General features: G+C 45.2%; 2 protein-coding genes across 3 annotated transcripts in view; both read left to right on the top strand.

Moving 5' to 3' along the window:
- Nucleotides 1-11,261, top strand: part of RHEB (Ras homolog, mTORC1 binding) — a 38,509-nt gene extending 27,248 nt beyond the window's left edge. Inside the window, exons 4-8 of one of the 2 annotated variants that reach the window (XM_033072896.1) lie at nucleotides 143-225; nucleotides 4,380-4,436; nucleotides 4,537-4,584; nucleotides 5,109-5,190; nucleotides 10,259-11,261. In XM_033072896.1, the coding sequence (XP_032928787.1) occupies nucleotides 143-225; nucleotides 4,380-4,436; nucleotides 4,537-4,584; nucleotides 5,109-5,190; nucleotides 10,259-10,351 (363 nt within the window). In that variant the 3' untranslated portion in view covers nucleotides 10,352-11,261. The remainder of the gene's footprint in view (nucleotides 1-142; nucleotides 226-4,379; nucleotides 4,437-4,536; nucleotides 4,585-5,108; nucleotides 5,191-10,258) is intronic. The other variant, XM_033072905.1, reaches the window with a different exon arrangement.
- A 7,100-nt stretch (nucleotides 11,262-18,361) lies between these two features.
- On the top strand, nucleotides 18,362-26,097 carry CRYGN (crystallin gamma N). The gene is made up of 4 exons (XM_033070870.1): nucleotides 18,362-18,382; nucleotides 18,827-19,075; nucleotides 20,802-20,947; nucleotides 25,887-26,097. The coding sequence occupies exons 1-4, from the start codon at nucleotides 18,362-18,364 to the stop codon at nucleotides 26,020-26,022; spliced, it is 552 nt and encodes a 183-aa protein (XP_032926761.1). The 3' UTR covers nucleotides 26,023-26,097.
- The last annotated feature ends 797 nt before the right edge of the window (nucleotides 26,098-26,894 follow it).

Below are 26,894 nucleotides of genomic sequence, written 5' to 3'. Positions count from 1 at the left end.
TGATATTATGATGAAAAAAATCTGGAAGTACTACCTATACAAAATGTCTTAGAGATGTGACCAACTTACCTGATGGTGATCTGATGGCATCAAGGTCTGAACTGTGGCACCCTTAATTTTCAATGCAATATTCCTTCCACAGGATGAATACTCCATATTTCCTCAGACGTACTCCATAGACATCAATGGCTACATTCTTGTTTATTCAGTCACGTCAATAAAAAGGTAATAAAATGTATTTGTATTCTTCTCTTTAAATATTTTCTGGGTTTAGCTCCTGCCTCTGCTATATTTTATGTGTGATTATTTCAGTTAATCTCTCTCCCTTAGAAGCATAGTAGGAGTGAATATTAATGTTTTTTTCAGAAATGTCCCCTCAGACCCAAATGTCACAGAGACTTTGCAGACTAATGTGCCAGGTACCACGTAAGAAATGAGACAGTGTTAAACCAACTTGTTTTGAGGTGTATGTAAAAGTACAAAGGATCATTTCAGAAATAAGTAGAGTTCATTGCTCTTGCATCAGATACAAAGGCAGATGTAAATAGGAAACTGAACATTTATGTGAAGTACCCAGTTAGTGGCTAGATCATTCCTTTAACCTTATTACAGTGCTGAGATTCCTTTGACTTCTTGTATTGAATTGTCCTGATTAACCATAGAAATATTCGTATAAACAGCAATAGGTGACTTTTGGACTGTAGACCCTCTCTTGGCATGCTGCAGCAAATAATCTCCCTGAAGGTTGTCCCAGAGTATCCCTCTTGTCCTGGTGTTCCCTGTGCAGAGTCCATCATACCTGGAGTCTTGCAAGATGCATCAGCCTTTGTGTGGCTTTGTCATCTTCTGTTATTTCCTCCCTTGCTCTGCTCATCTTGCTTTGTTTAAATATTGCTTATTCTTGAACAGGTGTTGGTTTTCTAATCTTATACAGCATCTTTATTAGGTCAGCTGAATATTTTCTGAAATTTTTGTTTGAAGAAAGTGGTTAAGACCTTAGAGCTTTCAGTCTCATCAAGTACAGGAGAAGTTGATGCTTCTCTTCTACTTTCAAGACAGCTGATGGGCTTTTTGCGAGTGCTGAAGTGTTTCATGTGCTTTCCTCTGAATCAAATAAAACTGGTCATTTCAAGCTCTTTGATAGACTAGCATAAAATACAGGTAAAGTAACTTCCCTGTTGCTTTCCCATTGGCTCCTTTTCCTTCTAAAAGGGAGGATACAGTCTGGTTATAAACTTTGCTGCTTGCAAGGTCTTTAATGTTGAACAGATTTCACGGTTCTTCATTCTTGGCTTTCATCTTCAGTTCTGAAGTAGAGAAGGGCAAGCACATGTTAGGCTTTTATGTGTGTCTAGAGATACTAAACTACCAAACTCTGTGGGTCTGAGTAGCTTGTATGAAGTAGGAGTCAGTATTCTCTGCCTTAAGTAGACAATGCTCCACTCCTAAAGCAAATACAAAAATGTTCAGTGATAAATGGGTGCTGTGAGGACAGAAGTGCCTTTGGCTGAAACCAATGTACATCACTCAGAGGATTCTGCAACCTGTGCTGTTCCCTGTTTGGCAGCTAAAGGAAGTGTTCTTTATCAGCCATTCCACTTGTTACCTCATGATGTATTGAGCTCACCAGGTGAAGAAATGAACATGGTTTGCTGTGGTAGCATTCAGTCAGTTAAACCAAGTTATGGTAAAAATACAAACTGGACAGATTAGGTTAAGGCTGCAGGTCAAAAGTCTTTTCATCACTATTTAATCTTGATCAGTTTATTCCAAGTTTTTATTGTTGTTTTTGTTTCTTCCTTAAATATCAGTGTTGTCCATGATCCTATTTTGTTCAATTCCTTATGTTCTGTATCAAGACAGTGTATGGGTGATAGGACAGATCTTCCACAGTATTCTGGTAGCTTCAGTGACCTGCCCAGACAATGAGATCAGTCATCATCCATTCCATCCTGACTTCTGTCAGTCATAGTGTGTATATTGATCCAAATATTGATCCAGCTGGGCAAGAGCTTTGACAGCAGACTTAATAGAAATGTTCTTTTTAAAGTTATCAGCTTCCCTGCTAGCCTCCAGTGGGAAGTTTAAATAGGACTTGAATGAAAGTTAATGCCCTGTATTTTCATATTCCCAGGCTCTCAGCAGCAAGGTTACTGGAAGGCTTTTTGCTCTAGTTCATCTTAATTAAATTCCAATTTTGTATCTTGCTAGGTTCCATGATTTTGTGTAACACATTTATCTGACAGCTAGTAATGGGTTTTTTTTTTGTGTTTCATACATTGAGCTGTTTGCTGCAACCCATTTGCTTGACAGAACTAGAAGGGACTTCTTTCGGTCTCCAAATCTCAGTTTCACAGCTTGATGTGATGGTACTATTTTTGGATTGGTCAGTCCTTGCTCCTTTTTGTCCTTGCTCCTTTCAACATTATTAATTGGAAAGCTTTCTAGAACATTAATTGGTCAAGCCAGTTTCATTCCTGGCAGTTCTTAGCAACTTGTTTCTGTGTCAGAATTGTGTTGGAGTTTAAATAGCACTTCTGTGGTTTCCAGCTCGGTCTGTTAACAAAGATCAGCTTTTTATATGTAGTATTTTCACTAAAAAGGAAGCTTGTGAGCAGTCTTAGACAAGCAGATAGGTACCCTAAGTGTGGCAGTGGAGAGCCCAGGTTGAAGATCCCCTGGCAGCGTTGCACACAGGAGCCTCAGGCAAGGACTCCCCAGGGTGCTGTGCTGCCGTGTGGTGTTTTCCTGCCTCTGCTGGAGACAACACACCTAAGGGGAAAAGAAACAGTGATTGTACTGTCCTAAGAATTCAGTCAGCCTGTGGATAGGATGCTAAGAGCTTTCCCCTTGCTTCATACTGAGAAACAGTTTTGTGGTCTGTAGCAGATGGGTTTTTTTGGTAGCATTTTTATTCTTTCAGTTTGCAGGGTCACGTAGTTCTGTGTGTAGCGATGCCTCTCAACTGTCACAGCCAAGCTCCATTCAACTCTTCTTAATAATTATGAACATCCAAGACAAGTTCTCAAGAGTAGAATTTCACTAATACTCTTTCAGCATAAGCTCCTTGTGTCCTGTCCCTAAAGTCTTTTTCTGGTTGCACATTTTTCATTGATTCCACATTATCCACAGTGTAATCTGTAGTATCCTACTGAGTTACCAGTAGCAATTTGTGCCAGACTAAGTCACACTTCTATTTACAAAGAACTCATTTTCTTGATAGGATACACTAAAACTGTTAGCTGAGCATGGAGAAGCATTGTGTTCTACACAGTCTCAAATATTATTGCTGGAGTCAGACAAATTGACCTACTTGACAGAAAATCCATCTTGAATGTGGTAGAGTTTATTGTTCTAGAAGTGAGAGGTTTTACTGCTTTGAATGGTGTTTTTAGGCACCAGGTCTTTGATTGCTCTGGGCTGGAAGTGTGTTTCAGTGCTGTGCTATTTTTAAGAGTTTCAATTCTAATTGAAATGCAGTGCAAGTCAAGACACTGCCTGTAGCTGACAACCTTGGAAACTGGAAAAGTTTTGGTCCCTTTTCTGTTGTCTAGTTGCATGTCTCATCCCTGAGCCTATGCCTCTCTTAAATCCAAGTTGTTCACTTCATGTACCAGCATTTTTTCCATAGTGTAACCAGAGGAGTGCAACATCTGCTCTTCAACCTCCTTTGTAACTTGTTCTCAAAAGTACTGAATGTCAAATACAGTGCATTTTGTTAGTAAGATTTTTGACTTGATATTCTACAGTACTGCTTCTTACCTCCTGTCATCCAAACTTCACCTATGTGGTAGGGGAACAGACAAAGAGTATTTCAGTAATCATTGTTTCAGTGCCATTTTGCAAGTCAGTTTGCTCCCTTTCCATAGAAAATTAGAATTTTGCCTCATTTTGGCGCTTACATAAGTGAAACTTAATAATTATATATGAACTAAATGTTTGTTAAAAACAATGTGTTCTTTTAAGATGGAGCTTGCCTAACTAATTACTTTTTCTTCCAATTTGCTTTAATTTGACATACTCATCCAGAATTGTTGGACTGCAGCACTTAAATTTCTCACTGCAGATACAAACCAGATGAGAGGTGGGAGGGACTTGGGGTGATTCTGTGTTAGATGCATCAGTCCTGGGTAATGTAATTTATTTCTGCAAATACCATAACTGGGGAGGCTGTGAGGGTAGACTCATGCTGGTCTCTGCTGCTGCTGGGACCAGTTTGCTGTTGTTACACAAATGGGTAAGGCTTCCAGCATCTCTGTAGTTGTGCATACATAGAGTAAGTTTTAAACACAACCTACATATGCATTTAATTGCTTGTGTATTGGGTATTGAGGATAAACATCAGAGTGCATGTGTGACTTCATCCCTTTATTTTGCAGTTTTGAAGTGATAAAAGTTATCCATGGCAAGTTATTGGATATGGTGGGAAAAGTCCAGTAAGTAGTGACACTTTCATCTCATTTCATTGCAGGCATGTTGCTAGTGCTTTGTTCAGTATACTGTAACTGTTCTGAAGTTCTGAACTTTCTTTCACAGAATACCCATTATGCTGGTTGGAAATAAAAAAGACCTGCATATGGAACGGTATGTGAACTCCAGAATGTGGGAAATGCAAGGCAGCAGCTCACATTCCTGTGGCTGCAATGCACTGGGTTTGTTCTTGGCTTTTCAGAGCTAAAACCAAATTGTAGGTTAAAATAAGTTACTGACAAAGGAGTTGTGTCCATAACGTGAACTATGAACTATGAACTTCTGTTGTAATGTTGATTTTTGCTGAGAGGTTCCAGGGACAGTCATTTAACACTCTGGGTTTTTTTCAAAGTAAGTAACTGAAGTGTATTTGTCACAGCAGCAATAGCAGATGATATTACAGATTATGAAAACAAAGCAATACTTTGGGACAACTGCTCTTCTGGGTCACAGAGCAATTTTACCTGGCCCAGAAGAGCATTTGACAGCAACCAAAAGCAAATGCTTTGGATCAGACTTCACAAGACATTCCTATTACAATGCACTTAAGTGCTTCAGTACTCTGAGGTATTTCTTGACATATCAGATTCCAATTCTTCTGCAAGTTATAAGAAACATATTTTTCTTTCTCTGATCAGGGTGATCAGCTATGAAGAAGGGAAAGCTTTAGCAGAATCCTGGAATGCAGCTTTCTTGGAATCTTCTGCTAAAGAAAATCAGGTAATGGATTTAAGAGTCACTTTATTCAAATAGCAGTGTAATGGATGACTCAGAGTTAGAGTAAAGGAAGCTGAAATATTTGCTTGCACTGTAGAGATATTTAGTGTAGATGGAAGCAGAATGGCTGTCTGCACTCAGGTTTATGCACACAAGTTTTTCCCTGCAACTGTCAATGGGAGGAAGAAGTGAAGAACTGAAAGTTCAGCTTCACTGAACATATCAGAACACTTAGTGACAAATTAAAACTCACATCCATGGGGTGAGTGGAACAGGCTCTGTTACCTTAAACAGGAGTCACTGCTGGCAGAGCACTGAGTTGATCTAAGAGGACAAACCATCCATTTTAAGGTGCTGGGCAGGCTCAGTCTCTCTAATAGGGGAATAATAATTTTGTCTGATGTTTATGGTCAACAATTCTACAAGTTGCTTGATTAAAGTTGCATTTTTTCTTGCCACCAGATATGGAACACTTGGAGTTAGTTTATCAGTATTTCTGTTTCTAGCTAAGACTTGCATTAACCTTGTCAAAACGGGCCATGATGGAAGCATGAAATTTTTCAATATCTTCTCTGTATGCTGGAAAGCTTCAAATGCCTACCAAAGGAAATTAAATTGACAGTGTAAAAATAAACACGTTAAAAATGTCTGATCTTTCCCCTCCACCCCTTTATTTTAAATAACTTAATACTTCTGGATTAGGCAAAGCTGTTGCCTGTGCTCTTTTTCATGTGCCATATGTTCACAATGTGAAACACCACAGCAACTCATATCCAACAGAAGAACATGTTACTGATAACTTTTCTGGAGTTTTTATTGTTCTTCAACCAAGAAGAAAAAGGTCGTGTTTATTTATGTAAAGAAGCTACAAGCTTTGTAGGATGCTTGGTATGTCCTGTGTGTTAACTTGCTGCACTGCCAAAGTCCCCTGTGCTGCCATGTATTTGTGCTCCTGTATTAAGTTAAGCTTCCAGCTGGAGTTCATATATCAAATGTACCCTTCAGGGAGATCAAAATGGCAATTGTATGTCAGATATTCAAAATCCTGGACAGTCCTGTACAAATCCTGCCAAAAGAATTCAGAAATCTTGTGCATTCTGGCTGTCTTTCTGCAGGATCCTTCAGAATAGTGATCACAGGTCACTGTAAATTCTGTTCCTCTGGCTTTAGCAGCAGGTTGTTAGAGGCAGGAGCCTGAACACACTTCCTGCTGCTAAATCCAGAGGGACACAATTATGCAACCTGCTATACAACACACTTGGTAAATTTGTCCATCTTCAGAAGTGTGGCAGATCAAATGTCCCATCTGAGATGGGTGCCTGCAGCATGTGACCATCCTTCAGGGGCTCTGGCATGTTTCCTTGGGAGGCTTGGGATGTGTGGAATAAAGTGTGGAGGAGCCCAACACTGGCACAGCTGCCTCAGTGTTCTCACACATCTCCAGCTCTGAAGAGGTGGAAGATTGAGTTTTGAGAGCCAAGTGTGGAGTCTGGTGCTGTGGGAAGAGGAGACACCAGGCATTGTAACATCCCTCCCTGTGAATTGGACCAGGAGCACTTCTGAGTTCATTTGGGTTTTCTCCTCCAAATCCTAATCTGCCAGCATCAAAAAGCTGATACATAGATTTCTGTCAGGACAGGGCATCTTCTCTTATTCTGAAACTGTATCTGGTCTGGGGGGCGGAAAAAGGGTTTGTTTTGAACTTTGTAACAAGCTGTGTTGTCATTTTCCTGGTACTGAGTGTTTACTTTATGTAAGCCAAGGTTATTGGGAAAAGAAGTCTGTTGGCACTTTTTTACATTGAAGTTTATCCAAATAATCACCTGTACTGGCTTGGTACTGCAAATGTAACTTGACTATCCAGATTAATTACAAACTCCTTCCAAAAATGTTTCAGCTGTTTGGTTAACAGAAAGCTAGTTTGTGCTTAAGGCATGAGCTAAACTGGATGAGGGATTTGGAACTTGAGCAGAGAGTTCAAAGCTTCTTGACTGAGGGTATATCTGTTAATTCTCTCTGAAACCAAGCCCATCTGTATTTGGAGGATTTGGAGCAGAATTGTGGCAATTTCTGGAGTGGTGGTCTGAGATTGGTTGTGTACATGATGTTCCTCCCAGTGGTGAGGGGAGGGGGTGTCCCTGATAGCAAAAGCTCTTTCCTCCTGCTTTTCCACCTCCCTGCTTCACCTGCCCCAGCCCCCCAAAAAATCCTTCTTGGAGCAACTATGAGAGTCCAAGGAGTGCATAACCCAGTTATACTGGGCAATTAAAATACTTCTATAGATTAACTTAAACAAACTATGCCTATTCTGCCAAGAGTTATCAGAAGATAACATGACTTGGAGTAGATGGAAAGTGAGAGAGGCAAAGATTAAAGCTGCAGTGGTGATAAATGATAGTGGCTGGCAGGAGTTCCCAAGGTCAGATAGACTTAGGTATGTGCCAGCTCTTCCAGACATGGGTGACCTGGTAGGACTTTGGGAGGAGCCTGCATATCACCAGCACATCAGTCATCAAGGGAAATCCCTGGGCTTTGGGAAGGCAATCCTGACACTTACTGGAAAAGACCTCTCTGAGATGACTGCTGGGCTGTTACTGTCATGTCTTCTCAAGCTGCTTAATTATTACCAGACATGTTGAACTGCTTTGGCTACCTTCAGGAACTTCAAGTCCTTTCTTGTGGAATTCCCTGTGCAGTGTCACCTAGGCAGAGCAGTAGAGTGCTTCATCTTAGTCCCAATGCAATAAAGTCACTCTTGGAAATACAGCAAGAATCCAAAATGGTCTTAAACACAGGTGAAGCTGGAAGCCAACTTCTACTGGAAGAATTTAGGAAGTAACAAGCAACTAAATTGTTCATCCAGTTATGCATTTGATAAATTGCAAAAGGAGGAAGGAATTAGCAAAAAGAAAATTTGTTTCTTACCAAAATGGAACTCTCTTAAAAAGCAGTTGCTTGGTTGTGCTTCTTTTTTGAAGGGAGCTTCATCTTGGAGCTCAGAAGGTGCATTGCTTAGAAAATGCATCAGAGTATTTTGGAATCCAGGGATCTGACATGTTTGGACTGGCAGAGGATGGGGGGGAAAAAAGCCCTCTCTTACCTCTTTATTGTTCAAATTCCTGTGCCCAGTTCTGTGCTAGGATAAACCAGCAGTGTGAGCAGCTGAGAGTTTCCTCTTTGAAATAATAAAACAATTGCCAAAGGGTGACTCTGGCACTGTGGGCTGGATGGGGGTGGTTGCACCTTCCTGCTGCCTGCTGGCAGCACATTCCCAACTCCCTGCCCCTGCAGGGATCTGCCTGTCCTGCTCACACATCTGCAGCAGCAGCTGAGCCTCTGGTGTCCCCTGCTCACTGCTGGGCTCTTGGGCAGCAGGTGTTGCCCAGGCTGCCTTCTCTTTTATTTGCTCAGGGGGAAAGGCAGAGGGAAAAGCCAGATGGCTTCCTGTGGGCTAGGTGTGACCCACATCCCATAATTGGACCATATGGAGGCAGATGCATATAAAGTCTGGCTGCATCCTTTATTCCTTGTCACAAAACATCTTCCTGTGCTGTTTAAAGGCTCAGTCTAAGACTCTTCAGCATGTTTGAGCTGAATTACAAATTCCAAGGCATTCACTGTAGGACAGTAACTAAACCTTCACAGTGAATGCATGTTTTCTGTGAAATGAATTAACAAACTCTGTGAACTCCTACATCTTAGTGCTTCAAACAGCATGTCTGTGACAGGGAATGTGCAGCTTTTTCGTTGACAGAGTAAGTTGTGGAGGTTTTTTTTAATGGGAGCTGTGAAACGTGGGCAAATAGAATTTGTGTATTAAAATGAAACCATTGAAAATTTTGACTCTAAGGAAATGGTGGTGCAGTATATTTGCAAATCAGTGCATCACCAGGTTTTGATTAAGGGAAACTCTTCATTAGTGGAAGCAGTTGATAGCAACTGCAGTCCTGGCCATGGTTCTCCTAAAGTCTTAATTTGCACAGGAAATGTGTTGTATCATTACTGAACTAATGAGCCACTTCTGTCAGGTTCTGCTGGGATTGCAGAAAACTCCATTATATGGAGGAATACCCTGTTTTCCAGCTGGTGAAGTACTTTAAATAGTTCCAGGGATCATACTGTGCACAAACACTGTAAATGTGGGAAACTTTAACATTAAGTCTAATCTTGTTGAGATTGCTGTGGGGCTTCAGTCAATGAGATTAATTTGGAAGTGATCCAGTTAAGAATTACATCTTGTGGAGGTGGAAAAACATCTGTTAAATCAGAATATGTAGTCATAAATCACAGGGTGCTCTTCAGCCTGCTGATTAAAACCAACAAAACCCCCTTTATATCCTCTTTCTAGCATGACTGTTTTTATATAATGAATATACTTCCCTGTGCTTGGGATTCCTGAAGTGGATGGCCAGAGAGGTTGGATCAAATTGCAGTGTGAAATGGTCAAGAGACCATTTCCAAGCTGAAGATTCACACACTGAAGCTCTAGTCATGCAGTTCAGGCTGTTTAAAATGTAACCCCCTTTTTCTCAGGAGGGCTTTATCAAAGGATTTTCCTTATTGTTAGTGACAGGTCAGTGTCTGATACTGGCCTTACTGATAGGGACAGTGAGATAATCAAGAGTAATAAAGTCACCCCTCATACTGAGCAATGCAAAGTCAGTGTTGAGAGCTGAAAAATATGCTGTCTTCTGTAATTCTTCATTTTCTTAAAGATTTCTGAGAGCAAAAAGATTGATTTATTCTCCAGAGCAGCACAGCATCCAAACCTTCAGTCAGTCCCCCAGGGCAGGCTCCCCATGCACAGTAAGGTGATCACAGTTATTAGCTCTGTTATGAATCTGGCTCAGTTTGTGCCTGCCCTCCCTGCTGAGGATTGCTGTGGATGGAGGTTTGCATTTCCCTTTGAAACTAAAATTACTGTGTTTGCCCTCCTCACTTTCGGAATAAGCACTGGATGTGTGTTTTATCTGCTGATGTGGTTGGTAAAACTGCTAACGTTTTTTTAGTTATTCTTTCAGTAAGTGGGCAGTCCTGGCTTCCCTCCTAATGGTGTGCTCTCTCTTTGCAGACTGCCGTTGATGTTTTTAAGAGGATAATTTTGGAGGCAGAAAAAATCGATGGGGCAGCTTCACAAGGGAAGTCTTCATGCTCAGTAATGTAATTCCACTGCAGAACCTGAAAACACTGGGAATACATTCTACCTGAAGAAGCAAAACTGCCCATTATCTTTAAGGATAAACTATGCTTCTTTTTTTTTTTTTCCTTTTTTTTTCAATTTTTTTTTCTGTTAACCTGAAAGATAAACAGTTGGTTTGGAGCCTTTCCCTTCAGATTATGTTAAACTCTGACTCCTGTGCAAATGGCTTCACTTCCATTTTCAAATTTTAAGCAATCATATTTTCAATTTATATATTGTATTTCTTAATATTATGACCAAGAATTTTACTGGCATTAATTTTTCAGTGTAGTTTGTTGGTTAGAATAATCATCAAAATGATGCATATTGTTACACTACTATTAACTAGGCTTGGATATCAGTGTTTCTTTGTGTTAAATGTATACTTGTAAATAAAATAGCTGCAAACCTTAAATGTTCTGTTTATAATTTTTCGTTGATTACTCCATATCAACTTTTTTTCTTTTTTTTTTGTGAAAAATGTTCACCTGCTGACCTTAAGAGGAGGCGTGAGATCCTTGGAGCCAATGGATTGTTTGACTATTGCTCGGGAAGTTGTTTGCGAGTGATCCCAAACGTTTTTTGCTACTGGAACTCCAGGCTGGCCAAGCAGCTCTGCTTTGCTTTGTGCCCGGTCACGGGAAGGAGAGACAAGTGCCAGCTTTATTTGGAAGGGAAGTCCTGGGTTCCAGTCAGAACCTGCTCTGTGTTTTTCCTCTGTAACCGTTGAGTAAAGGGTGCGCAGAGCCGCCCCGAGTTCCTGCGCTACGGACTGTTCACGCGGACTTGTGACTGGGAGTGCTGTCAGGATGGAGTGGATTTATCCAGGTCACAAGCGTAGACTTGTTAAGAGAACAAAAATGTCATTTAAAATAAATTGCACGTCCTGAACAAATCAGTGTGGGCTGTTTGTTGTTGAATTCTGGTGATTCTGGGTAGCGCTGGTAGAGGTGAGTGGCCTCCTGCCCGCTGGCCATGCACGGTTCAGGGTGCCTGCAGAGCTTTCCCTGACCAGCTCCAAGCTTTTCCTTGGCTTTTGGACTGAAGGCTTAGCAAGTCATAATCTCTCAAGTCTGGAATCAAACTACTTACAACTATGTGTTTTAAAAATTTGCAGTTGACCTACTTTCTATTGAAAAGCAGAACAAAACCCAAAACAGTATAAACAAGCAAAGCTGACTTGGGGAACAAGCGAATGAAGTGTTTTGCCTGCATTTTTGTGTTCATTTGGAAACTTAATTTCTTACAGGAGTACATAGGAAGGGAAAGTTGAAGTGTTTTTGCAACCAGAATTAGCTTTTACCTTCTGTCTGTGCTAAAAGATACAAATGAAGTGTTTTTGTTCCTTTATTTTCTTTGTGCAGTTCTTACCTCGTAGGATGTACAAAATGTTCTAAACCTCTCAACAGTGCACATAGGAAAGCTTGGTACTTTCTTTGGTCATCATGAGAGTAACTGGTAAAAAATTTACTGCCTTTTTCTCCACTTTGGATATTTCCTAATGTTTCTGAAAACTCGTTTTCCATGAATTCTCACACCTTGTGCCAAGCACAGGTTTGGTAGCTGGGTGCTTGTTTTGCATGATGGATTGCTGGAGTTCAGCGGAGAGCTCATTCAGGGAAATGAGTCCATGCTTTGATTTAAGAACCAGACTGCGCCAGGCCTGTTGTCTGCCCAAGAACCTGCAGCATTGGAGCCAGGGTCACTTGGCTGGCAGTGGAATGGCTGAGGATGCAGAGCATGGCCTGAGCAGCACAGCACTGGGTGTGTCACTTCAGGGTGATCCTTCAGTGCCCCAGCCCTGCGGTTGATGAGCTGTTGCACGACCCAAGGCTGCGGCGTTGCATCACAGACACAACGTCATGTTCTGCGTCACGGGGGTGGAAATTCTGGAGTAACACAAACCTCAGTGACCACATCTGCTCCTGTTTTTATGTCAAATTCTGGCTGCAGGTGTACTGGCATCAGTCTAACCCCCATAATAGCTGCTACATTGCTTCTTGAGGTGTGCTAGTGCTAGGAGTTTTAAAGAAGATACACGAGGGCCTGTGCAATTTAACAGTCTGGGATAACTGAGGTCCTGCCTTCCAGGGGTGAGGCTTTCCAGAGGACTTAAAGGCAAGTGCAGATCCTCTGAATGATTTGTGGTGGGAATTTCTGAGACTTGAAAGGGACATTTCACAAGGACATGTATTGATAGGACAAGGGACAATGGCTTCAAACTGCAAGAGAGTAGATTTAGAATAATTAATAGGAAGAAATTCTTAAGGGCACTGATACACTGGAACAGGCTGCCCAGAGTTTATGGATGCTCCACAGATCCAGGCTGGATGGAGCAACCTGGTCTAGCAGAAGGTAAATCTGCCTGTGGTAGGGGGGTTGGAACTGGATGGGCTTTTGGGTCCCTTCCTGCCCAAACAATTCCAAGCACTGAGAGATGTGTACTGCTCTTGCATTTTCCATAATAGCTGAAGAATTGAGCTCATCCACATATGTTGTTCCCTTCTTTCTCTTTCTGCTTCATCCAGTAAAAAATGGAAATTACTGCACTCATCCAAGCCTTTCTCTGCTAATAAGATCTCAGGACCAGCCACGTGCAGTAGTCTTGCAGTTCTGCTGAAAAGTGTAGTCAAGTGTGTTCGGTGAATTCCTCCTCATCCTTGGCTGTGCAGAGATTCCATTTGGCTTCTCAGGATGGCACCTTCAGCAGCTGGAGTCTGACAGAGGCTGGGACAGCTTTGTGCTTCCTTGTACTGAGCTGGCACAGGCTGAGTTCTTCCCTCTGAGAGCCCTGAAGGGAGAGTTGGGCAATTTTGGAAGTCTTGTTATGTACAGAAACTAAATACTGGTTTGTAGCAAACTGCTGTTTTCCTGGAGTTGATGACTTTATACAGCATTGTATAATCTGGTAGGAAAGAATTATGTAGACTTAATAACCTTATTCTTAAGGGATGATCATTTGCAAAGGTGAAAGTGCAAAGAGCCTTTTCCTGTTGAGGAAATAAGCAACATTTTTTCACTGTGAGGTTGAGCACAGTCCACCAGTTTCCCACCTTGGACACACTCAAAAGCCACTTGGACGTGGTCCTAAGCTACCAGCTCTGGGTGACCCTGCTTGAACAGGGGTTGGGCCAGGTGTCCTCTAGGGATCCCTGCTGATCCCAGCCATTCTGTGGCTATGGGAAGGTTAACTACTCCTAAATCATGTTATTCTCATTGACTTGGAGGGTTTACAATGCCTGGTTTGGAAGTGACTCCTGCCTTGCTTGTGCCCCTGTCCTGCTCCTTGCTTTGCTGTGTGAATAATCCTGGTCTCCAGGGCTGGGGCTGCCCAACTCCCAGCCTGCCATGCCTGGAATTGCTGAGGATGAGTAACGCAGTGGGGCAGGTGAGCTCGGCAGGGGAGGATGGACTGCAGGTGCTAAATGGATACACGGATACTTTTTTCCCTGTTGTTTCCGTGCCTAACAAAGTTTGTCCCTGCCTGGTTAACTCCGTAACAGGGAGTTTGGAGAGTCAGCTCTGGGGCTGTGGGGCCTTAAGTGGTTGGTGAGTCCATGCTGGAGAAGGAAAAAGCTGGAAAAGTGTTTTCATTGTCCCTGTGTGTCTGCAGTAGCTGTGCTGTCATATCTGCACAAGGTGCAGATGTCCCAGGTGCTGTGTGAGCACAGGGCAGGTGTTGATGATGTGCCCGGGCTTGCAGGGCTTGCCCTGCCAATTAACACTGCTGAGCCTCTCCAGAAGGAGAAATCAACAGCTTCTAATTAGCCCTTATGTAATCAGGACTGCTCATCTTCGGAGCATTTTGCTAATACTGAGTCATCTTCACAGCTTCATCTAATAAGGTCAAAATTGCTCCCCTTTGATAACTGGGGAGGGGGAGTGAAAACCTTTGCACAGATCCCTTCAACTATTATGAGTATTTAGAAATGTGGCTAAACTGCTCTGGGTGATGGGTGTCCTTAGCATCCAGCTTTTGCTTGGATATCCTGTTTCCCTACAGTAACTTTTACTTTTTGAAATACAATAAAAACTGAAAGGATTTCACCCCCCAGGCTTTCTGACTCTTTCCAAAATGAAGTCCAAGACCCATCTCAGTCAGATGCTGAGGTGTGTGATGATCCCTGGACAGAATATTACTGAAAACAAGACTGTAATTGGCTAAACCTGACCAGCAGGTCCCCTCTCCAAGGTGAGGAGCTGTTTTTCCTAGCAGGAACCTGGCCAGATCCATCATTTTGTGGCAGGGTTTGCTGAATGTGAGGAAGTTTTTTGGAGTCCTTAACTCACATGAACGACACGAGGTGTTGCTGACATGGGATGAGTGATGGGTCAGGGTGTGGGATGGCCACCCTTGGTAAAGATATCCCAGAGATTTTTATGTCCTGGTGCATCCATTCTGAAGGCAACACATCAAACCCAAAAACATTGCCTGGCAGCTGATTGCCATTTCCACCAACAAGTGATGTGTTCTGCCAATGAGGGTGTGGGTTGAATTTTTGCAGAGATGTTCTGCACTCAGTGCCCCTGGCAGCTCTGGGAGGCAGCACATGGTGCACTCAGGTACAGAGAGTGGGTAAATGACCAGCAGAAATTGGTGCTTTTGGCAGCTGGTCTGAGGTGGGCCAGGTCTGTATTTCACACAGAAACTCTCCCTTGAGTCATGAGATGGTTTCTCACTCAGGTCTGTTGCTGCTGTGGGGAGGCCCATAGGATGTGCTCATCATTCCCAGCAGCAAGCCAAAAATTTTTCCGTGGGAAGGAGCAAGACCCATGGTTGTTTCATATTTAATGAGCTCAAAGTATCTCATCCTGAGGTATGTGAAAAATCCATGAGCTTTTCAAAGCAAGGTGGTGTTTTGAAAGCCCTGAGCTAGGGATTTTCCGTGCCAGGTCTGACACTGCTTTGCAAATATTACAGGCTCCTCCAGAAGCTGAAGTGTGGCCCTCTCAGAGGATGTGGAACAACTCCTTGGCTGCTGCTCCATTAATGGTTATTTTTATGGGGCTGTATCAGCTCTAGGAGGTACCCCTGAGCAGAATGCTAATCCTGCTAAGCCTCTGACATGAATACTCCTGTTCATTTAAGTGAGGTCACTCCTAAAGGTTCACCTATAGGAGTCACACCCTGCTCAGCTCCCCTGGCTCTGGCCTGGACAATTTGGAGAGCAAATTGTCTCTCACCACTTCTCAGCCTTGTGGCAGCAAAGGCCAGCAGGAATAGCACAGCCTGGGGCTGCCTTTTTGGGCATCAAACCCAGTTACTCTCTCTAAACCAAACCCACAAAAGAATCTCAGAGTTTTGGGTTTTGACTGTTAAAGCCAAATACTTAAACTTACAAGTTTATTTCCAATGTTTCATCCTTTAAGCAGCCACAGTGGAAGAAAGCTGCCTACAACCCTTTGCTGTGGGTCTCATGAACAGATGCACCTGGGCATGAGCAGGAGGAGAGGTCAGCCCCAGCAGCTCCAACATTACTTGCCTGAGATGCTGTTAGTGGCCACAGCCTCCTTAGGCTGCTCTTTTCTCTCTTCCTTTGGCAGCCTTTCCATCTTTGGCAAGGGGTTATAGGGGGTTTGTCCAGGAATTATGATCTGTCATTCTTCCATATTCTTTTTTCTCCATCATTTACCTTTTTTCTAGAGATGAGTCCTTTCTTATTTTATAACTTTAATGTGATTTCTCAAAGAAATGAGGATGAAATTGCCACAACCTCTTTCCATCTCTCCTGATACAGCTTTTGAACCTGTTGGACAATTTCTAAGAAATCTGACAGCTGGGCAGAAGTCTCGGATTCATCAAGCTCTTGCACATTGGATGAAATGTCACACCTTAAGAGAAACAGGAATATTCCCTCACGAGACAGAACCAGAGGAAATCAGGTTTTTGTGGTTCTGTAAAAATCTCTTCGGGTCTTCCTCTCCAGGCACCCAACTTCAACCAGTGCAAAGAGAACAGGAGCTATGACCCCAGTGGATGGATAGTTGGGTCCAACACCAGTGACAGTGCCACCCCACTGTCCTCATGCTCCCAGCCATGACCCAGAAGAGGGACACTTCTCCTTCCCTCCCAGGGCACTGACTGCAGGGCCAGAGGGAATGGCTGGTTCTGGGGAACACTGCTAATGCCCCTCATTTTGGCTGCAGCTCTTCCAAGTGGGACTTTTCTGCATGCTGTTTCTATCCCCTGCACCATCTGGTGATTAATTTAACACCTTAAAATTAGCACCAGCATTTCAAACAGGTTTTGGGCAGGGTGGGTTTTTTTTCAATCAGAGGGTTTTTTCATTGTTTCCTGCCTCACAGCACAACACATACGTGTGAACCGTGTTCCTGCGATGCCAGGGCAGGTTTGCCTGCATCAGCTGGAGGATGTGTTTCCTCTCCCAGCACAAAGTGCCACCTCCCTCCTTCCTCCTCCAGTGCATCCCAGTCAGAAACATCCTCCAGCTCAGCCTACGTGTGTCTGCACACACGCTTATTAACTTTTACATCTTAATTGAAAGGGTGGCGCATGTTTGAGCCCTAATGATGACATCCTTTCTCCTGAAGCAGTCTTTAATCTCGAGGTGATGCAGTGAGCTGAGGCAGCAGAGCAGGGCTGCCCAGCCAGGCTGCTGGCACGAGTGAGGATGGGAACACCCTGCCAAGAAAGGTTTTAGGGTTTGGATTTGAAGCGTGTGCCTGACGGTCCAGGGAGAGAGGCGGCAGCAAGGGAAGGTGATGGGGGCCCAGAGAGTGAGGAGGAGGATTCAATGAGCAGGAGCTGTGTGTGAAGTCCCTTCCAGAGCTATTAAAAATTATAAAAGACAAATCTCCCTTTAATGTGGCCCCTTGGTATGTCTCTGCATGCTGGTCCATGGGCAACCTCTATATATCTGCCTTTACCTCTTCTTAGCCTGGCTCTTTGGTATAAACTGATGGAGTTTATGGGCAGGGAGCTTCCTTTGCTATTTACCCTGGAAATATGACAGTTAAAATCTCTGGCTATCCTTAGTTATAAGGATAGGACTTTATGGTCCCATATAGCTGCAATGTAAGTTACTTTAATATGATGTAGTGGTTTGTAAAGATTTCATGAACTTTTCACCTGCCAGGCAGGGGGAAGGGAAGACCAGGCCATGGCTGGAACTTGATGAAAACAGCCACAGAGCCAGAAAACTCATCACAGCTTTCTGTCTGGGCCCTTACAGTCCTAGCCCAGCCCCAGCATGGCTTCAAGTTTTCTTGCTCTTTTCAGGGCTTCAATGCTGGAAGATCAAAACATTCCTGAGAACAATGCTCATGAGTAACATCAGTGGGTTTGTGAGCCCAACCTTTGCGTTTTGGAGGGTCCTTGGCTTTTGGAGGTGCCATTTAGAGACTAGATTGAATGAGAAACCATTGGTTTGACAGATGGAGTGCAAGGTTTATTGGTGAGGAGTCTTCAAGGACATCCTCTCTTGGCTGTCACACGGCAATAGGTGGAAAGAAGCTGGGAAAAAGCAAGCCTGACATAGAGAAATTAAGTGCCATGCTTAGAGATGCTGCTGTTTTCCCATTTACTTGTTATCTGTTCTGAAGAAAAGGAAAAAGGATGGAGAAAAAAGAAAAATTGGGGAAAATAGGGGGGAGGGATGGGGAGGATAGAAACAAGAAATAGAAATAAAGACCAAAAAAAGGTCGAAAAAGTTAAAAAAAAAAAGAAGTCCTCCAAAAAGGAGCAGTAAATGTGCACTGCTAATCGACCAAAGCCCTGCCAAGCAAATCTTTTGTCAGATCATCTGCCCAAAATCAAAAGCCCGGACTCAGCAGGCCCCGTTACCGGCGGTTCTGCCTACGAAGCAGGAAAGCGCAAAGCCCCCGGTTCCCGCGGCTTTGTTAAAAAGCCCTCGCGACACCAGCCCCGGCCCGGCCCCCCCCCGACAGCCCCTATATAGTGGGGTGTCCAATGATCTGTCCATCGCCGTTTTGCTCTGGCTCCCGCTCTAGGTCTTGGATAACAGCCAGCAGAAAATGTCTCAATACTCAGGAAAAGTAAGTAACGACCCAACTGCTTCCCTTTCAGCCTGGGGCCGCAGAGCCCGAGCATCCTCGGGTGGAAGGAGTTGATGAGGATAATAGAGCCAGCAGATGTGGCGTGAGTGGTGATCCCGGCAGCGCATTTGGTAGCAGGGATGGGGAGGGTGCGGCAGAAGGAGCTGAATTTCCTGTTTGAACATTCCCACTGGAAATATGTGTGAGTGAGCACGAGGCGGCGAGAAGTGTCATAAATGCGGGACACGCTGTGTTCCCAGAAAAACAAATACGCTTCTTAGGAAAAAATGCCAGTGATGCCGTGCTCCTTTTGCTGGAAAGCAGCTAAAATAACCCAAACCACCCTGAAATGATGCATCTGCAAGAGATTCCCATCTGCTTGGAATGGGAGTGCGGCCATGTCCCTGCTCTTCACCGCAGGCCCTTCCTCCTCCCTCCCCCCAGATCACTTTCTACGAAGGCAAATGCTTCACAGGCAGGAAGCTGGATGTCTGTGGCAGCTGCAACAGCTTCCAGGACCAAGGTTTCCTCAACCGGGTCAACTCCATCTGCGTCCAGAGTGGAGCTTGGGTCTGCTTCGACCACCCTGACTTCCGAGGGCAGCAGTACATCCTGGAGCACGGCGAGTATCCCGATTTCTACCGCTGGAATGGGCGCAGCGACCACCTGGGCTCCTGCCGGCCCATCGGGATGGTGAGTGCCATGCTGCTGGTGTTGGCTGTCCCACCAGAGCACTGCTGGGTTTAGTTTGTCTAGTCACAGGAGCCCCACAAGTAAGTGCCATAAAAATTTGTGTTCTTTAGAAGTAGGGTGTCCCATTGAGCAGGGAAGAGTTTCCTGGGTGGGTTTGTCCCCATTCAGAGTGGTCTGTGCAGGCCACAAACAAGAGACATTTTCCTGTGTCCCCAGACAGGAGGAAGATACATCTTCTTCCTCACACCATGAAACACAGTGCCTTTAACAGGATGAGATATTCCCATGTTTTTCCAGATAAGATGGCAAGGTACTGCTGGTACCATGTGCTTTTCCTCTTAATGTAAGCTGCTGTGAGATATTCACAGGGGAATTCAGAAGGAGGTTCATTGCCCAAGGCAATTTTGAGCTGCAGCAATTCCATCTCCCCATGCTGCTCAGAGAGCAGCCTGAGGGCTTTCCAACCAGACCATAGGGCTGCTCCTAGCAAATTTTAGTTGAATTCTCTGCAGTTGCAAACCACCCTCTGACCCCAGTAATCCTAAACTAAACCCATTACTTTCCCTTTCCCTTATCAAACTTTTAAAAGCACTGTCGAGAGGAAGGTTTAAATGGGAAGGTTAAAAAGTAACAAATATGGGTTGGGTCTTTCCATTAACTCTCCTATCACTGAAGGCCTCGGGGCAATGATGAGCCCAGCTGGAGCTGGTGGCATTTCTCACTGGCCCTGAAACTGCTTTTGGCACAGCAGCAGGTCTGTAACGTCACTCCCAAAGCACCTCCATGATCTGTACGTGGAGGGATGCTCTGGCCCAGGCTCTGGACTCTGGCCAGCACAAGGATGTGCTCCTCCTTTCCTGGCCCAAGATTTTCCCTGTGAGATGCCAGCAAGGGCTTTGAGGCGTTTGTGCAGCGCAGATTCCCGGAGGAATGTTTGCTCAGGCACGGTATCCGCTTGGCTGCTGCCGGTGGCTGCCTGCTGTGGGGTTTGGCATTGCAGCCCAGCCTTCTTGTGTGCTGACGTTGTTTATTTGAAAAATGCGTTTAGGTATTCTTTGAATTTGGCTTAAAAATATCCTTTGAGCTCACTCTGTCCCACATAGCTCTGCCACAGCCTGCAGAGATCTCCCCAGAGTAATTTGTGTCGTGTGACTGTCAAGGGCTCATGCAGCAGTGATGATGCTGGGAAAGTTTCCTTTTCTCCCCGCTGTTTTTATTTTCCTAAAAGAAAGGCACAGCATCTCTCACCAGGAGCAACAGCTATGCACGAAACGGGAGGCAATACAAATTAGTTTAGGGGAATAGTCCAACATCTTTTTACACTCAGGATATGTTTCTTTTTTCCTGTTTGAGTGGGCTGCAGCTGATGCTGCATTTGGGTCACAGAGGGCTTGTGGTCTTGTGGGGGGGATGTGCAGGTGGACGAGGGGCTGCGTGTGCCTGAGCACTGGTACCCCAGAATGTGTTTGCATGTGGACAGCAGCGCAGGAAGGTGCAGCTGAGCACAGGGATGAGGGACTTTTGGCTGCTTTCATGGTTGGTGTTCTGGGAGGCAGCACAAGTTTGTGCGTGCTCTGTTCGTGCTGGCACTGGTGGTCTTGGACTGCTCCTCACATTCCCCTTCCAAAGCACCCTTCTGTCTCCCTCTTTGTCTTATAAAAGCTGGAGAAATACTCTGTTGCACTTTTTTTGGTGTTGCTGTTGACTGCAATCCCTTTGTCCCCAGCACGGCGAGCATTACAGGATTGAAATATTCGAGGGGAGCCATTTCAGGGGTCCCAGCCTGGAGCTGACAGAAGATTGCTCCTTCCTGCAGGGACAAGGCTGGGACAAGACCTGCATCAATGCCCTCAAAGTGTACGGCGACGGCGCGTAAGTAATTCCACGTGTCCTGGCACCAGCCATTCCCTGCTCCCTGCCTGGGAAATGCAGGGGACAGGGGGCTGCAGACACTCCTCCCTCATGGAAAACCCTGACAGTGTTGGGGGCACTTGGAGAAATCCTAGAAGTGTTTGTTATGCCTGTTGTTAAATGTTGGTGCCTGCCCACTGAGAGCTGCTTCAAAGGGGTGTGAGTTTTGGAGAGTGGCAGCTACAAGAATTCTGAGACACCTTTTTAAGGTGCATGAAACAAGAAGCCTAAAACCATCTCCTTCCTGCCTGTCTGCCTGCCTGCCTGCCTTCCACACCTCTTTCAAATCCATGCTGGAGCTCTCAGGGAGGTCAGAGGGATGGCTCCAGGTGATGCAGGTCAGGGCTTCTGCTTTGCAACTGACTTCACCACATTTGTTCCTATGATGGCAAAATTGAGGCAGCAGCACCTCTCCTTTACATTAAATCCTGCCTCTGAAAGATGGGGCTGACAGCGGTGGTGACACTCAGGCTGAGGCTCAGCCCCACCTCCTGTTCCTGCAGATGCTCCTGGAGGCCTGGGCAGGATGTCGGTTTTACCTTTTCCTTGATGTTTGGTGGCAGTTTGTATTTTCTCAATGGTGTTGGTCCTTTTTGTGTTGGTTTTTTTTTTCTCTTATTGTCAGACAGGTTGTTATCTGTCTGTCTCCCCTTTTCTCTGTCTGACAATTTTGTTTTCACTGCAAGCATGCTGGGAGCTGGGGAATGCCACAACACTTTCCCAGAGCCAGGCAGAGGGTGGCTGGGGAGAGCCCTTGGGGCAGAGAAGCCCCTGCAGAGGAAGAATCACAGAGACCTTGTTCTTCATCTGTCCTGGACTGGATATTGTGCACCTCACAGACATCTGGTGTGAGATGCTGGACCCTTTGTGCCCATTTTTTTCTAAGAATAGGGACAGGTTGTTGCCATCCAAGCTCAAAGCATCCTGACAGCAGCAAGTGCCTTGCAGGACCCTTTCAGATCCAAAAATCCTCTTCCAAAATTCCAGGCTTATGAGTAGGCAATGGCAGTTCATTAAGGAGCAGAGCTACCCACTCCTGATGAGAAGAAATGGCTGGACCCCACCAGGGACCCTGTGAGTGCTGAGCATTTGAGCACCAACACTACAAAGCTAAGAGGGAGCCTGTGAGTACTCTGGCAAGAGTTTTAGGGCAAATTTACTGCTTGAGTCCCTATAGCAGAGCTTGTGAAACTGGAAAGCTGCCCAGAAACTTTCAAGCACTTGAATTTTTCAGTTTGATTTTCCCCCTCCCCTACAAAATATATAAAGGGCACAAAGCTCGCTCTGCCTCAGATGGGAGTCTGGATTTTGTGTGTTGACATTACAGGACTTCTCAAGGTCGATGAATAGTGAGAACAAATTGGAAAAAAATAAAGCACAGAGAGGAATATGATGAGGAAAATCACTGAGGTTTGTAGCATTACATTCAGATCCTGGAAAGATCAGTGTTGGACATGCTTGGGAAGGTCTGTAAAGGCAATTAAAAGGCAGGACAATGCAGAGAGATCTGCTGTCCCAGGCTGCAAGAGGAAGGAGGGAAAGATGAGATGCCAATGCAGAGAGAGAAAGAACCACTTTTCTGCTTTGGATGGACCACCTAAACCCAGGTGCCTCCAGAGGTGTGGGTGGTGCTGGGCATAACCTGGCAAAGCTGTCCCAGGACTCATCCTTGGCTCTTTGGGAAGCAGAGGAGATGGGGTCAGTGGAGACAAAGGAGTTTCAGCCACAGCCTCTCTCTGTGATTTTCACCCTCAATTCCCACAACACGACATCTGTTGGATACAGAAATATTTGTTTCCATTTCAAAATCCATGGATGGTGTCATGTGCTGATAAAAAGTTGCTGCCTGAGCTTTGTGGAGGTGGCAGTGCCCGCGGGAAGTGATGATGGATCATCTGGAAACACGGGAATGGACACAAGCATCTGCCTTTGGCACAGTGCACGGTGAGCCTGAGAGGGTCCAGCACCTTCCCTGCTGCCCTTCTGGGGTGGGCTATCCCACACAGCCAGAATGGGTGATGGTAAAGCTGTTTAAACCATGCTGGCAATGAGCTGCTATTTCAGAGCAGTTCTGAGGTGTCACCGCCTCCTCGGAAGCTGTTGCAGGTTTGTGGTGAGTGGCTGCGCCCGTCCCACGGGCAGAGCCAGCTCCAGTATCACATATGGCATCATCTGATTTTAGATGAAGATGTGTGGTTCTTGTCCTCCTTTGTGCCTCAGCCACTCCACAGAGGAATGACAATTTTAAAAAGCTGCTTTTGTTTTGCGGTCCAGGAGAGAATATCCCAAAAAGAGCTTTTCTACACTACAGTGGAATAACTTGAAGGAACCAGACCCACCGTTTATTCTGCTGAAGCATTCATGAGTGTTTGGTAGCTGTTCTGCAGTCAGGTTGTGAAAACAAAGCAGAACAGGTACCCAAATGCTGCTGCCCAATGAACATCACAAATTTCTCAGCAAAGGTGATACCTGCCCATGACACTGCTCAAGTCCTGCATGGAGAATAAGGGACTTTGAGCTCCACTGAAAGACTCCTACTTGCTTCAGGCTGATGCTACAGCATTCCCCTCCTCATTTTTCAGTTTGAGCAGCTGGTTTTGGCTTATAGAGTTTGAGTTGGTTCCATGAGCATTTTATTCCCATGTCCTTTGGGATTATGTGCTAATGAAACACAGCACTGAGATGTTTGAGGGCTGTGTGCTATGTGCCTGGATCAGCTCTCCCATGCTGGGCTTGAGGATAGGATCATCTTTTTTTTTGTTGTTTTCTGGGCTCCTGACTGACTTGATTTCCCCTCTCACTGATGGTCTCAGAGAACGTAAATTTTAGGCAATAAAGGAACAGCTAAGTGAGCCATACAGTCCTTCACTCATCACCTTGCACTGCCAACACACTTCACTCCCATCTTTCTGCTATTCCTTTGTTGTTGTTTTTTCTCCAGCCTTTCTCTAAGCAGAGGGACAAGCCAGTGGGGGTTCTTACCACACCAGGTCACTCACTCTGTTTCCATCTACACCAAAGCCTGTACCATTCCCTCCATGCAATGGTGCAGACACATCAGCCATGTGTCCAGAAAGAAATCTTGGGAAAGACAGTGACTGTGAGGGACTGCCCTTCCCCCTGCTCTATTCCTCAGGGTCCACCTGTTGTTGAAAGATGTCCTAGAGCAGAAGAGCTGAAAAGAAAGAGGAGGAGAATTTTATAAATGGTTGTAAACTGAGCTGAGGACACTCTGTCACTGCACACTGGGATATGTGGTGGGGGTACACTGCACTCACAGGTGAGCAGTGGGCAGCCTTCCCCACGTGCTGCAAAGTGAACACCAAAGGAAAAGGCTGAGGATGAAATTCCAGTTTGGATATAAACTGGCTGCAGCAAGTCAGAGAATGAGGTTGGTTGTTTGTAGGAACCATATGTCAGCGATGCCATGCACAGGGCTCTGATAACACAGGATGCTCTTCCACAAAACCAAGGCACAGAATTCCATGCTGGAATCCATGTGCTGGTCCTGCTCCTGCACAGGGATCTGGGAGAAGGGACCACTACTCACCTCGTGTCCTCTCAGAAACACAAAATATGTCAAGGAATCTGTAAGGTGCCTTGCAAAAATACCCCAAACTTTTCATGTTTTGTTTTTAAAATAATGCCCATGGGTAGCTGATTTTATAAACAACTTTTTTTCCTAAACCTCCAGCTTTTTGCTTTGGGTTAGACTGATCTGAGTTCACCAGCTGTTGTCTGACCCTTAAGGCCCAGCAGTCTCTGACCCCTCCAGTATTTGAAGAAGTTTCTCCCTGGAAATCCCACACACAGGAGGTCCCAACCCCAATGTCCCAGCTGAACTCCTGCGAAGACAGACCACAGAAACCGAATTACTTGGAGGATTGCATTTCTGCTTTGCTGTCATTGCTAGGCAAATAGATGGGAAAAGCAACAGAGATCATAATAAAACCTTTAAAAATATGGGGGTGAGAGGAAAGAGGCAGAGATGGGCAGCTCAGCAAGGACAGGGTGGAGACCTGGCTGTAAAACTGTCAGAGCAATGGCAAAATTAGGTTAAGAAGCATGGGGGACTGAAATAGAGGACAGGAGTGACACTTGTGGCCACAGTAAGGTCATGTGAAGTGAAGGGAGAGAAAAGCATCAAAATTGTCCTCCTTGAGCATCAGAATTGCTCCTGACTTGACCTTCAAATGGAGAAAGACTTGTAACAAGCCAGGGTGATGCAGAAAAATGTAGCCAAGCCAGATGAAGAGGTCAGGCATGCCAAAGTGGCCAAGGTTATTGAATGCTGTGTCCATTTGACTGCATTCCAAGGGAAAGTTGTCATTAACTCTGCATGCAGAGATACAGTAAAGATAACCAAGCCAAGCCCTGCTTTCTGTTGGAAATATCAAAGAGGCCATTAAGAATTACTAACAAGGAGAGAAATTACTAAATATGGTTCCCATCACAGCTAATGAATCAGTTCAAAGAGGCAGAACATCCATCAAGCATTGCATGTTTCTCTTTACAGTCCCTAAAAAAGGGGTTTATGCAGAGGCTGAGGGGGCTCATGTCCTTCTTTAGCACTATCAAACGCTATTAAACTGTTTCTGTTGTATACGGTGAAGCTCAGAGAGATCCATTCCTACAGTAATGTGAAGCAGAGTGCCCTTGGGCCCAGGCTTTATTGCTGGTGAAACCCAAAACATCTTCCAAAGGCAAGGTCCAACCTGGCTGTGGGTTTTTGCCAGGCCATGCTGGGGGGAGCAGGGAGAAGCGCCCGCAGTGAGATGCACCAGGAGCATTTCTGTGCGGGGATGGGACTGGGAATCAGGCCCTGGTGGTTTGCAGCACAGCAGTGCCTAAACACAGCCCCTGTGCAGTGCTGGGACCCAAACCCTCCCTCTGTGCCCAGGTGGGTGCTGTACGAGGAGCCCAACTACCGAGGCCGCATGTACGTGGTGGAGCGCGGAGAGTTCAGCAACTTCAACGAGTGGCAGGCGCGCAGCGCCAGCGTCCAGTCCATCCGGAGAGTCGTCAACTACTTCTAGCTGAGCTTCCACCCTGCCAGCCATGGCCTGCTGAGACTGAGCATCACCCTCCTCCCCACTCACTGACCCCTGGAATAAATTGTTAAACACCTCCTCTTGGCTCTAAGCACCTTTTTTTTTTTCCATAACTAATGAGTTCAAGAGAGAAGAGGCTCGTAATCACTCTGAGCTTGATTTACATGCTGTGAATTTGCTTTCTTATTCTGCAGTGGTTTATAAGGAGGACACAAGAAGATGGGCCAGAACTGGTGGTGACAAGCCGATCTAGGAACGTGCCTGCCATTGTGCTTGTGGTCTGACACATGTTCCCTCTGCCCCGACCAGGGCCAGCATGTGATGGCCCCAGCTGACTCCTGATGCCTGGAGGGGTCACATTGACGCACACATGGGTGGGGAGCGCAGGCGCAGCGCTGTTGGAGGCCATGTGAGGACACACGTGAGGATCACAGCAGGAGCTGAGCAGTTTGTGGGGTCTGAGCATGACATGCTGGTCTTGATAAAAAGGTCGAAGCAACCATTCATCCTGAGTAACTTCAACTTTAGATCAGTACACATTAAAAATATATATTAAAAAAACCTCCAAACCTGAAGGCACAAAACCTGAGCAAGCTCCTCTGTGTTCCCTCAACCCTTCAGGTGACAATGACATTTTGAGGGATCAGCAGCAAAGGAAAACTGCCACTGCACTGCAATTTATTTCACAACCCTCTTCCCATCTTTCTGCCCCTTCCAGTGTTCCTGGTCCATCCCAGTTGCTTTGGTGCCCCTGAACCCCATTCTACGGCTGCCAGTTGGGATGGGAACCACTCTGTGGACCATCCACTGCAGCCTAGGCACGTCCCCTGGCATGCAGCCCCCAATACTGCAGTAGC

The sequence above is a fragment of the Catharus ustulatus genome, chromosome 1 (assembly GCF_009819885.2).
Source record: "Catharus ustulatus isolate bCatUst1 chromosome 1, bCatUst1.pri.v2, whole genome shotgun sequence".
In the NCBI taxonomy this organism is placed as follows: domain Eukaryota; kingdom Metazoa; phylum Chordata; class Aves; order Passeriformes; family Turdidae; genus Catharus; species Catharus ustulatus.
Note: the sequence above shows the minus strand (reverse complement) of the source record. Positions and strands in the feature narration are given on the sequence as shown.